We start from the raw sequence: 17,287 nt of genomic DNA, 5'->3' as shown, positions 1-17,287 counted from the left end.
CTCCGATTGTCCAAGCAGGTCTATAAAAGTTTCTAGATTTGCACGCTGTTAAAGATAGCTGTCTTAGGCATATGAATGATTCTCATTTTGGATGTACCTACAAAGGAGAAATGAATATTTAGCTATATCAGTTTTTCTTTTAGGGGCAAGAATCATTTCCTTTGGCTAACATTATCTTTCGCATAGATCGTGAGATGCCTTTTTTCATGCTATTCCATTTGATTACTTTGACTTTCCTCATGTGTTTTACTATCCTTTCAGTATTTGGGTATCACATTGCCTTAAAGATAATTTGTTCTGGACTTTGAGTGTTGGATAGGTGTGATGGGTATTAAATGCGTTCTTTATATTCCAAAGTCTTGTCAAAAGAGATACCCAGAGTTGGTGGAATCCAAGTTTCGAAAATGAGTTATGTGGTATTTGCCTCTTTCTCCATATTCTCCAGGAGACAAAATAGCCTTAGGTTCTCACTTCTGTTTCTATCTTTCATCACTGTTATTTCTCTTTCAAGGAGGTCAATAGATTTTCTTGGAAATAAAGTCTATCCTTTCCACGGTTACATTAAAAACAATTTCTAAAGCGCACATTCACCAAAGATCTCTTGGCGTTATGGTAAAAACACTGATTATGGGGTTTATTTTATATTCCAGTTAAACCTCAAAGGCTTATTTAAACAACCAGGTCTTTACATTTTTTCAGGCCACATGTTTTGGCGTCTACTTTGCTTGTTCTTGTTTTTGCTTCTGTCGAAATGGTTGAGAGATTTTGTAAATCGTTTCTCAGCCCCATCATTTCAGTTTTCTGCAGGTCCATACTGGTTTCAGAGCTATGAGATGGGTCAGGTAACCCTAGCTCTGGGCAGGATGTCCTCAAACGCACCCTCACAGGGCCCCAAGTACAAAATTGCTCATTGTCTGACCTCCGGGTAGCTTCACACAGGTAGCCTGCAGCAGAGGAGACGCTGCACTGTTAGATATTGACCTCTGGTATGCCTTATAATATTAGTGGAAACTTGTAGGGTAAGCCAATGTGGAATACGGTCTTGTCGGCTGTGACACTTTATTATAGACATTGGGGGAAATTTGCCTTAGCGTGCAGATTTGTTTCCAGTTGTTCTGCAAAGTCGAGTGACTTAACATGGGGTGAAATGTGCACCAGGATCAAAGCTGCAAGTTCCAAGAAGGTATCTGTACATCCTAGTGGTCATCCAGAATTGTCTTATTTCTCTTGCTCAGCTCAAGAATAGAGCGCAGGCCTTTTGTCACTCTTTTGTGCAGCAGCAGGAACAAAGGTCTCCCCACACAAATAGAGCAATTAACAGTGCTGCTTCACTATGCACCAGAGGAGGAATGGGTTGGGAGAAAAACCTACATTCGTCAATTAACTGTTACACTGTTCCAGAAATGGGACCGCCCAAGTCCACTGAACAAAGGAGGGAGTCCAGACCTCTGGTGCCAACCCAGGAGCGAGCTCCTCTATGAAGTTTAGGTGGGAAAGGCCCTGGCAATATTGTCAGCTTGGGGCAATGGTAGAATAGGTATTTCAAGAGAACAAAATGCTACACATCAAGTGATACACACATTCTTAAATTAACGTGTCTTCTACAGAAATAGCAACAACGTGCATCATTTTCAGATCAGTGAATCACGAATTAAAGGAAACATATTATTCTCAAGAAAATACTAAAACAATCGGGCAAGACTACTTTCCAAACGTGGCTGCTTTTCACCAAGTCTCTCAATACTAGATAAACTCCTTCAGTATGGAGTCACGTCACGGAGGTCTGCAGAAGCATAGGGGACAGGTGCAGCACCCAGTAAAGTTACTTGTGACTTCTGGGAGCAGCTTTTGCTGTAGGTAAAAGGAGTGGTTGTTCAAGGTGGCCCCCTGTTGATTAGGAAGAATAGAGTCCATTAGGTAAAGCTGGAAGAAAGCATACGCTAGGCACACGGAGTTTCACGCTATAAAAGCAGAATAAACAAAATGATATCGCCCCTATTAACAGTCAGTTATTATTGAAGGCTCTGTGATGATTAGCTCCTGGAAACTTCTGAGAAGCAAAATACCGTGAAAAGAAGCATCCAACCTACCAGCACGTAATTAGGCCTGGAAGAACACGGAAAGGTTCGGAGAAGGCACCAATATTGTGGGGACTTACCTAGACTAGTGTGTTACAGAATGATGATGATTGAGAGGAGGAAGGAAGTTGACAGTGAGGAATTATTCAGCCTGCACATAGAACAGGCAAATCTAAGGAACACAGGTAATTTACAAATATTGGGAGCACCGCAGCTGCACTTAAAGCTGTGATTTCAAAACTGCAAGGTTTAAGACACGTTTTCAGCAGTCACTAGAGACTACTGAGACAAGAACCCAGTTTCTTGAACTGAAAAAGGCCAAACAAGAGCCCTCCGGGCATTTAGTGGGCAAAAAATGCAGTAGAAAATCAATAGGAAAATGCTGAATAACTTTTTTTAAAACATGACTCAGTTAAAGGTCACAGAGACAGGAAGACTCCAAGAGGCAATGGAAAATATACTTTTGACTTTGAGGATAATGCAGAGGAGGTTGCAGCTCTGAAAAAGTGCACCTAAAAGCGGACTATGGGACTGTAATGTGGGCCAAACACTGAGGAATAGGGATGAATAAGGATGCAGGAGTAAGGTACAGAATCCTATGTGAGGTGATAATACAGGAGACCGTGAAGGAATAATCGAGGACTTCTGTTCACATAAATTAATCCTTAAACTGGGCAGGAAGAAGTGGCTTAGGGTGGAGTAGTGTGTTGTAGACTAGATTGGAATCAAGTGGCATGGAGTGGCGTAGAGGGAGTTGCGTAGAGAATCATAGAGTGGAGTGGCATAGAGTAGAGTGTCAGTAAAGTGGCCTAGAGTGAAGTGGCGTAAAGTACAGTGGTGCAGAGTAGATTGGGATAGAGTGCAGTGGGCTAGAGTGCCTTGATTTAGAGGAGAGTGGCGCGGAGTGGAGTAGAATGCAGCATAGTAGAGTGTAATGGCGCCGAGAGGCGTGGGGTGGCGAAGAGTGTCATAGCAGAATAGAGTAGAATGTTCAGAGTAGAGTGACGTGGTGCAGGGTAAAGTGGAGTGGTGAAGAATAGAGTGAAGATTTGAATAGAATTGCGTGGAGTGCTGTGGTGCTGCGTAGATTAGAGTGGTGTGTAATGGCAGAGTGCATTGGCGTAGAAACGAGTGGTGCAGAGTAGAGTGCAGTGGCAGAAAGAGCAGTGGTGCACAGAGTAGCGTAGAGTTCAGTGACTGAGTGTGGTCTTGCAGAGTAGTGCCTTAGAGTGAAGCGGTGCACAGTGTTTTGGCATAGAGTGCAATGGCGTAGAGTAGTGTTCCAAAGTAGGGTGCTGTAGAGAGCTGTGTTATTCAGTATAGTGGTGCAGAACAGAGTGGCATAGAGTGCAGTGATGTAGAACGCAATGGTGTAGAGTGGCGTAAAGAATAGAGTACAGAGGCATAACATGCACTGGTTTTAAGTAAAGTGGTGTAGAGTATATTGGGTAGAGTGCAGTGATTTAAAGTTGAGTGGTGCAGCATAGAGTACAGTGGCATAGAGTGCAGTGGTGCTGAGTAGACTGTTTCCGAGTGGAGTGCTGTGGAGTGGAGAGGTGCAGGGTAGAGTGGAGTGGCCTAGACTGGAGTGGTGAAGAGTGCAATGGTGCATTGTAAAGTAGAGTGCATTGGCTAAAAGTAAAGTGGTGCAAAGTAGAGTACAGAGGTGTGGAGGGCAGTGGGGTAGAGTGGAATGGCACAGAGTAAAGTTGAGTAGATAGCAGTAGCTTTGAGTACAGTGGTGCAGACTAGAATAGAGTGGCGCAGAGTAGTGTATATTGGAGTACAGAGCAGTGGCATAGAGGATACTGGACTTGAGTAAATCGGTGTAGTGGCACAAAGTAGTGTATAGGGGAGTACAATGCAGTGGCGAAGAGTGTATTGGTTTTGAGTTAAGTATTGTAGAGAGAATTTGCGTTAGAGCAGAGCGCAGTGGTTGGTGTGGAGTGGTTTCGCAAAGAGTGGCGTAGACTGTAGTGGTGTAGAGTTGAATGGGGCAGAATAGAGTGAAGTGACAGAGTGGAGTGGCGCAGAGTGTAGTGGCATTGATTGGTGAAGAGTAGAGGTGGGTGAATTGGAGTACACATGGTGTGGTAGCACACTGCTATTACAGACAGCACATCTTCAATTGAAATGATTACATTTGCACAGACATACAGGTTTACTGGTAAAAGTATAAAGCACACAAACGATAGTGAGTGGAAAAGTCATCCGCTAAAGTTCGGATTTGTTTTCACCATACTTAAGAATGTCCTCCAGTAGCCAGCATGATCGTCACATACTTCCTCTCACTTTGAAGTCAGAGAAAGAAAAGTAAACACCAAGCTCTCTCAGAAGATGGTGCCTGACATATGACCTATGTCTTCGAATGTACAGCAAATATTACAAGATAAGAAGATTGAACGGTCAGTTTAAAGAAAAGGAGCACTCTGAAGTATACTGTAAATATGGTTTGGACAAGGGAGGAGACAAACTCCAGCTGGACAGCCTAAAACAAATAAAGCCAGGAAAAAGAAAGCAAGAAAATGTGAGTTACAAACCAAAAAGCCAATTGTAAGCAATGGACGGAATGTCCCCAAGATGCCATTAGCAAACAAGACAGCTATGCTGTCTGGTAGGCTTCAACCTAAAAATGAACGCCACTTGTTAATACAGATTTAGTGGCTGCAGCAAATGAGTTCTCGTCTCATTCATCACCATAAACTGCCCACTACTGCTAGAAGACACCTGATCCATTATCACTATCTCACATCCTCAACAAGTGGCAGAGTCAGCTGAAAGTAGTATGCATCTTCCTTTAGAAGTTGCCCCAGGGTGGCCACTATGTGCAGTCTTGGAGCACCCTCATCATCCTGGTCCATGCTTCCAGCAGGCCAAAGCTGGTCAAAGCTCCCACATCAAAAGAAGGCGAGCTCTCTGAACTAGCGATGTGAATGTAATTTATTTAACTACGCTTTTAAACTGCTACAATTATATCATTTTTGTCCGCTGGTACCAAGTCAGCTTTTACTCATCACTTCTGGGCTGGTTAGGATAACTTCCTTCATACAAACACCACTACTAGGTAACAAATGTTGAGAAAAAACACAATTGGGGACTTTGTATGTGGAAATGAATTAGCCATATGAGCTTACGTACATCACAGTCACATTATAAAACGTGCCTCGATAATCACCTGTTCAACCTTTAACTGCCTTACAAGTAGTGCAAAGCTTACAGAATAAGAATGTGCCGCTTAGGTCTTCTACATATCTGTCTATGAAGGGAAGCCTGGAGTGGACTTTCGTAAGAAATATATCATGCTCTAGACTGCAGGCAGAGTGTACTCAAAATGTCTAACTCCTGAAAATACTAATGTTGCAAGGGGGTACAATTAAACTATCTGATGGCATAGGGACTTGGAGGATAAACGCACATAGAGGAGGGTAAGAAAAGGTCACTTAGATTGCAGAAATATTAAGGAAAAGCATATAGTTTGCTGTTCTGCAAAGAGAACGTATGCAAAACAAGGTTTGCCAGGTTGGGCTAGCACTTCAGAAAATTGTCAGTTTTCTAAACGATTAATTTTGAGGTGTGATTTTAATTATTTTACCAGTATTATTTTGATCTTTCTTTCTGACGCTCAACAGCCTTCACAATTGTCCTGCTGAGATCCAACCCACCCAACTGTCTTCATGTCATGCTGTACCATCTATTTTCTTTCTTTTTTTATTTACAATTCTTCGACCTTCTAACTTAACACAACCACACCATGCCTTTATTGAATCACGTAACCAACACCAACAGCTATTTGACGGATACCAATGTATTTATGTCCTCAACATGCATATGACTAATCTGGCCACTACAAATTCTGTGATCTTCAACTCAGACACTGACCGATTCTGTCACATTCGTGCCATAAACCAGGTGGTCTTATCCTTTTGACTTCTATAGACCTCCCCTTTAATCATTACAGGAAGCAGAGGACCCAGGCCTAAGTATTTTCGATGATTTGAACTGCAAAACAATACCCAAAACATACAGAAACAAACATTCGTCAAACAAAACACACAAATGATGAAATATTGTATTCAACAAAAATATTTTTTTTATTAAAATTTTAATAGGAAGGTTGGAGCTTTTCAAAATGTAATTGAGGCTACCCATGATATAGTTTGTATGATGCACTTGCGTTGCTCCGACGAATCAGTCTGAGAATGCTACCTTAATTTTTAGCCTCCAATTTCAAATTCCTTTACGGAACATTTTAATTGCTATTGTTCTTTATTTATATACACTTTATTAACCTGTTATTTAATTTTCTAAGCAGTCGCAGACACCCCCCCCCCCCCCTCCCGAGTAGGCTTTGCTGACCCCCGTTGTCCCCAGACAGCAGGTTAAGAACCACAGTCATAAGCATAGTTATCAAAATTCAACCATTGTCTAAGGCATTTTAGTAACCCTTTAAACCAAAAATAAGCAAAAAGAGCAGGCATTTGCCCACCTGAGGGACAACAGAATCATTCAGTAACAATTCATCTCCCCTTCTGCTGTAGAAATTCCTTCATTTTCATGGCCCTGGCCTCACCCTCTGTCACAATGCCAGCATGTTCTTTTAGGCCTTGCCATTATGCTCTGCAAAAACGTAAGTATCATTGTTCAGACCCCTAGCCTCGCCCACAGCAGCAACGCACCAGCATCATTTTTCAGTCCCCAACCTATCGCACAGCCTCATGGTCAGCCTTGACTTCACTGCATGCACCATCACCACCCTAAAGACGAGCAAGCTTTTCATCTTGCCCACTGCCCATCCAAAAGGACATTGCCTGGACCATCATCTGATTTTAGAGATATCGTTAACATGTTTTCACTTCGATAGTATGTACAGATCATTAAATCATCCCCGACCACCACTTTGGACTTTATCTTCGGTTTATAGCTTTCATCCTTGCAAAACTGCCAGCAAGGTCTTTCTATTTCATATCGACAAGCACAATTATGGCCCTAGCCATCATCTTTCTCAGATAGTATTGTAGGAAGGTGGATACCCGACTATGGTTACCCCAGATTTTTTGCCTAGTGTTTAGCTGGTTTTCGACTTAGTTGGCCTGGGATCCTGCTAATCAGGGCGCCAGGCTATCTGCTCTCACTGTAAAATGGACTCCATGTACTTTATGTACATCTCCAATTGGATGTTGGGTCAGCTTGTGAGCCCCTGTATAATGTACCATAGGTACCCAGGGCATAGGTGCACCCAAGGCCTACCAGGGGCTGCAGCATATATTTTGCCACCCCTGGCTGGCCATCCAAACTGACACAACTGGCTGATCACTCAGCTGGGGCAAGGTTGTGCAATCACCCCTTGCTTAGGTATAGTATTCCTATACCTACCATTATATATAGACACATATGCACCTATAAGTCAGTCCTATGGCAGGCCTTAACAATCCTGAAGGCAGAGTGCTTGGTTTTATGTGAGATGGTGCTCTAGCATGAGCTGAGCCTGTCTGCAGCTTTCGGAACCATGTCCTTATAGCTGTTCTATGATATAGCCATACCGTATACATCTTACGTGCATTATAATCCTCGCGGTTATTTCTAACCTTGGTTTGGCTTTATCAAAACATGTCGTGTAAGGTTTCATACGCTTTGGAATACTACCCCCTCGCCAGTTCTGGCGACGGGGGTAGCATTCCACCCATTCTAGAGGAGGAAGACATGTTGTTCCCACTAATCCCGGTTAAAGTTAACCAGAGCCTCAACATCACAAAATGGATGCTGCTGCCACAGACACAAGTCTGACCTCCTGCTGCTGGGAGTCCTTCCAGCGAGGGAGGCTTGGACAATAGGTTTCCTGTCTTGTGAGGTGCTAGCACCACCCCAGACAGGCCATAGTGTATTGGGGCAGGGAGGGCTGAATGAAATGAGACACTGCCTGGGGCACACAAGGTGTCCCATGCATAGCCCAGTTCAAACCAGTTGCTGGGGCACTCCAGCCCCGGCGCGAAACTGGACAAAAGGAAAGGGGTGTAACCACCCCCTTCCCTGGACCCACCCATAGGAGGGACCTAGCAGGTAATCCAGCCCACCAGATTAGTATATAGGTAGGAGCCGAGTCTAGAGACTTTAGATTTATCCTGAACTGAAACTTGAAACGAAACTCTGGACCTTCTACAATCTCCTTCACAGAAGACGACTGAAGAATCTCCCTTGTGGTCAAGGAGTGACCACCCTGTGCAAACAGGCAAAAATCCAGCGATCATCTGTTTACTTTGTTGACGCTCCTGCCAGAGCCCGAGCACAGAGTCCGACGAGAGCCAGACTTCCAGACTTCACTGACCCCGATCCACAGTCCCTGCAAAGCTGAGACCCGTGGAGGCGACGAGAGACGTGGGACCGGCCATCTTGAAAAGCCTGCTCCTTGCTACTTGTGCAGCTTCTGAGGCACCCTTGAAGTTGTGATTGGGGATTGAGAAGCCCCAGCCCAGAGCATTAACTGCACCGAAGATCAGCCCTCCACACTCCACGAGTTCTGCGTGGGGCCCTTCTGCATTTTCCTGCTCGATGCGTCTGTCCGGTCGCTTGCTAGTGGCCTCTGTGACGACGATCCTTTGTATCTACACCGCCTGCCTGGTTGCTCCAGCTGGGCCCCTGCTTCCCTGCAAAGGAGAAGCCCCATAGACTTTGCTGGTCTAAACCTAAGCGAATATTCGATTCCTGCGTGGGTTGCATTTGCCAAGGCCTGTTGACTCCAATCCAGAAGCCGACACCGCCAACAGCAAGATCCTTCGTGGGACAGTCCGTATCCAGCTCCTGGTCGTCGTCGAAGCCTCCTGGTCCGCGTGGCTGCAGAGTCAAGCTTCACGATATCACCCGATTGCTTCGCGACATCGCCTGGTTCCTTCCTGGTCACTGGCTAGTGGCCCAGACTGTCCCCTTTGCTTTCAGGTACTCTTCATCCTCGACCCGCCCTTGGATCCAACCCGACACTTCTCTCCTGGTCGCCTGCAGCATCTTTCTTCAAGGCTCCATAGGATTCAGCGACAAAACCCGACACACTTTGACACCAAGCACCCGCTTCCTGTGGGTGAGGTAACGAGAGTACTCCGGTGCTCCTGTGGGTATTAACTATCCTAGTGTCCTAGTTTTCAGTAGCTTTCTCCTAGTCCATCCGGAAGTGACCTAAAGGAACTAGTTTGTAATTCTTTCGTTCCCATTCTAACTCTTATGGTAACTCGCGTGTGTGTAAAGACACTGCACACGCATTCCGTGGGCCTCCTGCTTCCTAACTCTCGTTAGTACAGCGTAGCCCCAGCGATTCTCTAGGCCTATCCTTTGTTCGTGACGTGGTTCTTATATCACTATTTTAGTATATGGTTTTACGTGCTCCTAGGGCCCTACTGTAGATTGTGCAACTTACTGTATGATAATTAAGTTTCATGTTATGTGCTTTAGCCTCTGACCTCAAAGAGTTCAGAGGGGTTGTGTTTATAATAAATACATATATATTTTATATATAACCTGTGTGGTGTCCTTTTATTTAGTATTCAGGGGGTTACATATGGTAAAACAGCTGGCTTCACATGCTGTCTGAAGTTTTAGCCTAAGACTGCTTTGTCCATGCTACCACTAGGATAGCTGGTCTATAAGGTTGACCTTACAACCATCACCATAAGGGTTGTTTGGACTGATACAGGGTGCCCACTAGAATAGTGGACATCACATATCAGGCCAACTTCTCACAAGTATCACACACTTTCACACAATCTTAAGCATTTGTAACCAACCACTTGAGAACAGAGTGCTGAATAAATGTTGCTACACAAGGAAAAAGATGTCAGATATTCCTACTAAGTGGGAACAATTTCAACACACAATGATATTTTTGTCAGTACAAAAGCCTCTATCTAGCATTAACAGCATACTACTTACATCGAGTTTTGACCATTCCAGCACCTTACTTTAAGCTAATGAAAGTATGGTATGTATCTGGAGTTGTTTGTAACATGGGACAGGTAGATTTGAATAGTATTGTACCAACCCAAAGGATGTAATATTTTGCCTGAAATAGTAACAGCCCAAACTATTTCAGCATAGGCGTTGATAGTATTTCACTAATTCAAAACTTAGACTACACAGATATCTTCGCATAAAGGAAAAAAAATAAAGCTGATGAGTTTCCCTTGGGATATTCTTTGTAATGTTCTCTCTCCTCTTTGTATTGTGTTCACTAAATATTCATAACTATTCTGACCTGACTGTTTTGCAAGCCTTCCACTCATTAATTCTGAGAAAAATACTATTCACACATGGAACTCAATGTGATGATAGGTATTTGTATCAGTGTAACACGATCATCCGGGCCATCAGTGTGGTCTAGCACTCAAACAGCATTTTGATTTGGTTGTTATTCACAACATCTGAGCTGAAATTAGCATCTAGACCTTCATGTGTATGACAAGGTAAATCATATCTAAATCCACATTGTAACCAATGTTGTTATACAGGCTTTGAACTGAGCTTTGATAATTTCAAACAGAATCATCAGGCATGCCTTCACCTCAACCGCTGACTAACTTCTCCACCTCAATCAAACATCAAAACCATCATCACAGAGCTCTTTATCAAACACTGTTCCGTATAATCACTACTTAGGCTCTCAGTTTTCACAATCAACACAACAGCAGCGAAGCTCTTCATTTCACCCTCTAACCACAAACAATCATCACCATGCCCTTCATCTCACTTAACTCCTAAGACATTCTTATCTAGGACATCCATTGGTGTAGTATTGTAGAGAGGTTTCCAATGAGATCCAACAATATTTGAAATATTTTAAGGTACCCATGTAATTTTAGAGCTAGTGACGAGTGTTTGAGTATGCTTGATACATCAACAGCAGGATGCATCATTCTCAGGGATGTAAGAAAGTAGGTCAGACTCCAAGCTCCGGTGCCTCTGAGCAAAGAGAACCGCACAGGTTGTAACTGTTTGCCAATTGTGCTGTATTGAAATGGTACGAAAAATAAACAAATTTTATAAAGTAGACTTAACCAATTACCAAATGGATGAAATAAACTATGTCAGACTCAATCAAGGACCTTGCTTTCACCCCAATCAACTCCCCAGCTTTCATCTCACATGGGGCATCCACTAACTGTGGATCACAATGCAAAAACAGGTACGTTGTAAAACATTATATTCTGAACCCATGTATTAGGTGAATTCCGCAAATTAGCCTTTCCTGCCAGTCAACTAGTTTTATGAAGAACGCAGACTGCAACATCCCTGTGTCATACTATTTCACAGAACGAGGCAGGAAGTAAGATAGTGAGAGTGGGTGTGAAAAGGCATAGGAACCGGAAGCAGCCTTGCTAGTCAACATGTTAATTGACTGCTTAAAGCAGTTGGTAAAGGACGAGGCATTAGAATTGTACTTTCTATCACATGATAAGGATGACATTATTGAATATACTTGCAAAATACTACAAATGTGCTTTTAGGTCAGTTCATGCCCAGAAATCCATTAAAAAAAAAACTTGATAAAAAGTTTTATATTTTTTTATTAAGCCTTTTTAAGAGAAAATATCGAACCACAGACACTGGATCAGTTTTCTAGACAGAAGAAGCGGAGTCCCTGAAACATGGGTGGCGTTCACAAAGGTTACAAAAATCTGATTTAACTCAGACTCCACTTTTTTCTGTTGATCACTGCCCGTTTTTCGATTCTTACGTAAACAAACCACATGGACAAATGTAATTGGATATGAAGATTACCCTTTTATGTTTTAACATTCCATGAAAGACACAAAGGGATCGAAAAGGGCTACACTGAATTAATATTAGAGTTTGAAATATATGTACTATAAAGATCGTCGTTTTCTGAGGATAAGGCAGGAAAAAACAGTAAAAACTTGTTTTGTGACCCATAAACATATGCATTAAAGTCTCGAGAGTACCTGATAATTAAGGGAACACCTTAGAGAGTAAGATTGTTTTCACATTACAGTCCACAAATATCAACATGCCTAGTCTCAACATCACTGACAAAGTGTAGCCTGCTCTTATTTACCACTCTATATTCCCTGCTAATATATGCTTAGACAATCAGAATGCTTGCTATAGGCCAGCACTGACTGCTATTTGCATGCATTCTAGATTCAAGGACTTGAACTATACAGTCAATAGGCGTAATGATTTGCCTACAATGGATGAGATTAGGGGGTGGGTGACAATAGTCTTTTTCCTGCATCCTCCATTGTGTGTCCTCACCTTTGATGAGGGTCGGTAAGTGAGAGGGAGTGGGGAGGTTCAAGAGCTCATACTCAAACCTTATTGACAACTTTCCATAATTTGATAGAAAACATCACGAGACAGAAAGACCTACATTAAATACAGTGATCATTTTGGCATGGTAAAATCACTTAGAAAATACAAATCATTACAATTTTGAAATCAGCACAGTCCCACCCAATGATGAATGTCAATTGTGCCCAAAAGCCAGACTACAATTGGACATGCTCATTTTCGTTTTTCTCTCGACACTATGGAATCAACTGACAAACTGCTCAGATGTGACCTCTGCACTGTTATTAATCTAGTTTTGCTTCTGTTCAGAAAGGATGAGGACATTGATGTCCCACATTTGGAAGCCATGGCATCGGATTTAACCCTCATTTTAGGTACAACAATTACTAATCAAATGTTGTAATTCTCATAAACAGGAATGTACGTAAATGGTTTCTAATAGGAAGTTCCTGTTGCACCAGCATTTCATAATGTGTGTTACCTAGGAAACAAGGAGAAAAGCTGGGTACATTATTACAAACATTAACACAGAAGTTGGCCTGTGTAATAGAAACAACACAATTTTGCAAAAGGTATTGTAAATGATCCCAAATGCCAAAGCCCATTTAGTCACAGTAATACTATGCAACGAGGATAACAACCCCAAGTACTTATACATCAGGGTTCCTCATTTCAGGGATGTAGAAGTCCTATAACTGGACGCCCGGGACATATTGTTTGAGGTCAAGGGCAACACGTTTTTATGTGTTGCCCTTGACCTCTAAATCACTATGTTCCTTATATTACTCTCTGTACTGTTTTATTGGTTTGAGCACCTGCATAACCCGGTTTGTTCAACTGCCATGATTGATTGTATTATATACTCCCATTGCTTATGTAAAGCGCTCTGATACCCCAGGGTGGAGCTAGTGCTATATAAATCCTTCAAAATAAAATACATTTAAAAAAAATTGTATTTTGTCCTTGGGAGATGTAGGCCCAACCCCCTACAGCACAAACCCTTTGGCTGCCAGTTACAGTAACATTATGGATCAGGGAAGGGCATTGTATGCAGTTACGGTAATATTTGTGTCTAAGTGTTAATGCTGTTCAAGCTTGTATTTATGTTCCATTAATGCAAAGCCTTTATTATTAGGGTGAGCACTCCAAGTAAATGTAAGCTCGGACTGCACTATTGGCAGTGGTTTCAGTATAAAAATGTGCACACACGTTTTCAAAGTTTAGCAATAGGAGGCTATGTGTAATGCTCCCAGAATGCTCTCTGATTAGATGCAAATATTTGCAAAAGCTTGAAAGCAAGATTGAGGAGTCTTTGCTTTCAAAAGAAAATGGTCACATAAAAATTTTAGGGAAAAAAAAAAAATCGCTAAAATACTGTAAAATGGTAGGTGCCATTTCCAGCATCATTTAGTAAAATGTGTAGTATTTCCCAAAGATATTCATAATGGAAAATCAGTGTAACCAGTTTCAATAAGATTATGGGAAACAAAGATAAGCAAGCATTGTCGAAGCCAGCAGTTCTTTTTTGAGTTTGCCAATGAGTGACTTGGTTTGGCATGGTTTTTTTAAAAACCTTATTGGTGTGGGAGCTGCTGAGCCCTATAACAAACACTGGCATAAGCAAAAAATGTTTTGGTCTCAAGAAGCCTACATTGCCACAGTAGTTCCTGGCACTGAACAAGGAAGGAGCAGAATGTTGTCACTCACAGTGAAGACAGCCAATAGACAGAGAGAGAGACATAATATTAATAAACACGAAAGGTCATGGTTAACGCAGACCTAATTAGGGGGCCAATTATTAAAGTAAATCTCAAAAGTGCACCCATGGTATATGTCCTTTCATTAAGTGCAGCTATACAAGTTTCATAAACTCACAAGAATTTACAGAAGTAGGCCAAGAAATAGTACTCCTAGAAAATATTTGCTAACTTCATTTCAGCATGAGCAAAAATGCATGGGTAGATTTGCTCATGCAAAAATCGGAGTGTTTGCAAGTTCACTTTCCCTCCAACCACTTTTTTCCCCAACCCTGGAAGAAGTTTCACATCTGCCATTGTCAAGGACTTAAGTTCCAACCTTTCTCAGTATGGGAGAAATGTTGGTGAAAATCCTTAAAACATGCAAATTAGTAGGGTTGCACAGACTCAAAAGGGCATTCCAACCCTGGAGCAATAGCTTGCCACTACCTTCAGCCCCAGTACGTGGATGTGCGGAAATGTGGCAAAATAAAGTAATGGCTAGTATTTAAACTCTACTATGGTATTGGATCACGCATAATCAGAAAGGCTATATCCGACTTCTTATACAATGCGATTGATGCCATAATTTGTCGCTGCATTACATTGGCACAAAAGGGACAAGTGGATTTTTTTATAGGACAAGTACATTTAAGAAGCAACCTGCCCCATGGACAAGCAGATATGTTATTAAAGTCCACACCCCTGTAATTTGGGAGTATTTGCTCGTTTAGATAATCCTTATTTTTTAGACTGGCCCTCGAGAACGATTTTAGAGCTAACGAAAGTAATGAATCGACAACTCAGCCAAGCCTCAGCATACTGAGTAGTTTTTATTATGATTATGAGCATTTGTAAAGTGATCATGTTGCAAAAGGGTCACTTCTGAGCTCTAGGATATATGGGGATCGGTGTGAGAAGGGAACGGGGATGCTGTGGGTGCCCGAAGAGTATTCTGGAGACTTAGGGTCTCTAGGTTGAGCTGAACAGTTGAATCCTGAGTATTTCCCTCAAATTCAGGTTGGTGCAGAAAAGTGAAGATGGTACATGGGCGCATCAGCAGTGAACAAGCAAGCATAAAAGCCTCAGCAGTGAACAAGCAAGCATAAAAGGAGACATCACTTAAAGAATTTGCAAGTATCTTAGGCGGGGAAAAGGGCACCCTGGATGGAACTTGTGGTCCCTTACAAGTTCTCGGGTAAGGAGCACAGAATAAATGAACATTGCACGTGGTGCAAAGGCTGTCGACAACATATCCAATAGGAATGTAGAAAAGCAAACTTTCCACAGAACGGTCAGCAGGTCTTTTCTGGCCAAGGTAGGCCTATGTCCTATTCAACCGGTGACCTAGTGATACTGCTGCAAAAGTTAGCACTCCTAGCAACTGGCAACTCTTGCAATGCTCTATGGTATGTCAATGCCACTGGCACCAAAAGAGATGCCGTCTTTTTTTTTTTTAATAAGAGAAAAGGAAACTCACCATGTCTTTAGTACGTCTGTGCGTGTTCTGCTCCCGGGGTCACAGCCTCTCTCTCACAGCTAATGTCATGCCAGGCTTGAAAGGGTTCGTGTTATCCTGGGCACTGGGCCACCTGCACTCACCTCCATCTTACTTCAAAGCACAACACTGTCTATGGCCCACCACCCCTAAAATAATGTAACTGAAACCGCAAGTCCTTGCCCCTTGGTAGAGGAATCTTCAGGTCCACGTGACCTAAAACTGTGAAAGACACCAGCTAAAGCACAATTAAGGGGCGCCTCGTTTATCTTCAGGTGTCTAAGTGATGTGTGGGAGTATTTTCATTATTGTAGGCTTTTCTGTAGAGACAGCCGTGTATGGAAAAGATTTTCTTGGTGCGCTTTTATGTAGAAGACTGTGTTAGGGTTTTCTTTCTAGAGGAAAGAGCCTTTTACAGGGGGGGGGGGGGGTTTAAGGTATAATATTCCCTTTTTTTCTGGGTTATAATGATGCTTATATCCCCTACCATTTGCCTTAGTGGTAGCCCTCTGCTTAAAGCTCAAATACAGAACGCACTGGATGTGTTTGTAATGTAGGTTCACATGCAATGGGTAGGGGTTTCTACATAAGTCCTTTAAAATGTTTGGAAGTTGGCAGTTACATAGTCTAATATTGGGTTTTTGTTTCTAGGGAGGGGTGCCTCTTTAATTAGATAATGTACCTATTTCGGGAGAGGTAACTGCTTAGTATAAAGTGTAGTTTATTCCTTCCTGTGTGCTATTGAGTAGGAGATTACCTATAAAAGATATACCCCACTAGGGAGGCGAGCAATGCGTATAAACGTCCCTTATAGTGCTAGCTAGGGCAGTTAAATGTGCTGAGTTCCTGTGTCGGGGGGTTCTTCCTCTGGGGAGGATGAAGAAGATAAAACACTCAGCTGGCTCCTCTTGGGGGAATTTCTATCTAGAGATTCCTTCCAGTTGTCTCAATTCTGGGGGCGACGTCTCATTTGGAGGTGTCTCGAGGTTTTGGCCGCGGCAGAACATCAACCCGTATCTGCCCTGCGTGTCAGGGCCGCTCCCCTTTCGTCTCTCCGCTTCCGGCCAAAGCGTTGACTTGGCCCCTGCCTTGCTCGTTCCTTCTCTAGTCTTCCTCCTCCTCCACCTCCCACTGACTCAGAAGGCCACACCTCCTCGAATGACATCATCAAACTGCGCGAGGCTCCAGGTAACTAACTCCATTACGAAACGAAACTGGGCATGGACATCAAAAGCGGACAAAACAAAAACGTGAAGTAAACGCAGTCCTTGTACTTTTTTACTGTCAGTGGCAAATAAAAGTGCCTGACACTACGCAGCTCACTTTGTTTTCACGACGGGGCGTGGCTACTTGTGTCTCTGCAAATGGTGTTAAAAACAAAAGTAGGTGCCTGCACTTAGTGTGAGATAGAGTGAGAAAGAAGGCATAGAGGGGAAGGATAGTGCATTGGGAACAAATACAATTATATGTTTGCTATTTGAAGTTTTATATGGCGTGAATTTGGTCCGAAGACTGCGCATTTTACATGAACATCAGATTATATTGCGTAAAATCAGATTTTTGTTGTGATAGGCACTGGGAGATTACATTATTATTTAATACATTAATATATTATGTTTCACATTTTTTTCAATTTCAGGAAGTCTTTATTCGATTATTCATCATAAAAGACATGCTAACATGCA

The 17,287-nt window shown here is 42.5% G+C and overlaps 1 protein-coding gene across 1 annotated transcript in view; it reads right to left on the bottom strand.

Annotated features, from left to right (window-relative positions):
- Positions 1 to 16,765, bottom strand: part of XPO6 (exportin 6) — a 654,194-nt gene extending 637,429 nt beyond the window's left edge. The window contains exon 1 of the mRNA XM_078663046.1: positions 15,585 to 16,765. Coding sequence (XP_078519172.1) covers positions 15,585 to 15,587 — 3 coding nt within the window. The 5' untranslated portion in view covers positions 15,588 to 16,765. The remainder of the gene's footprint in view (positions 1 to 15,584) is intronic.
- Positions 16,766 to 17,287: the final 522 nt, after the last annotated feature.

The sequence above is a fragment of the Lissotriton helveticus genome, chromosome 10 (assembly GCF_964261635.1).
Source record: "Lissotriton helveticus chromosome 10, aLisHel1.1, whole genome shotgun sequence".
Taxonomy (NCBI): domain Eukaryota; kingdom Metazoa; phylum Chordata; class Amphibia; order Caudata; family Salamandridae; genus Lissotriton; species Lissotriton helveticus.
The sequence above is the reverse complement of the archived record's forward strand: the minus strand, read 5'-3'. Positions and strand labels throughout refer to the sequence as shown.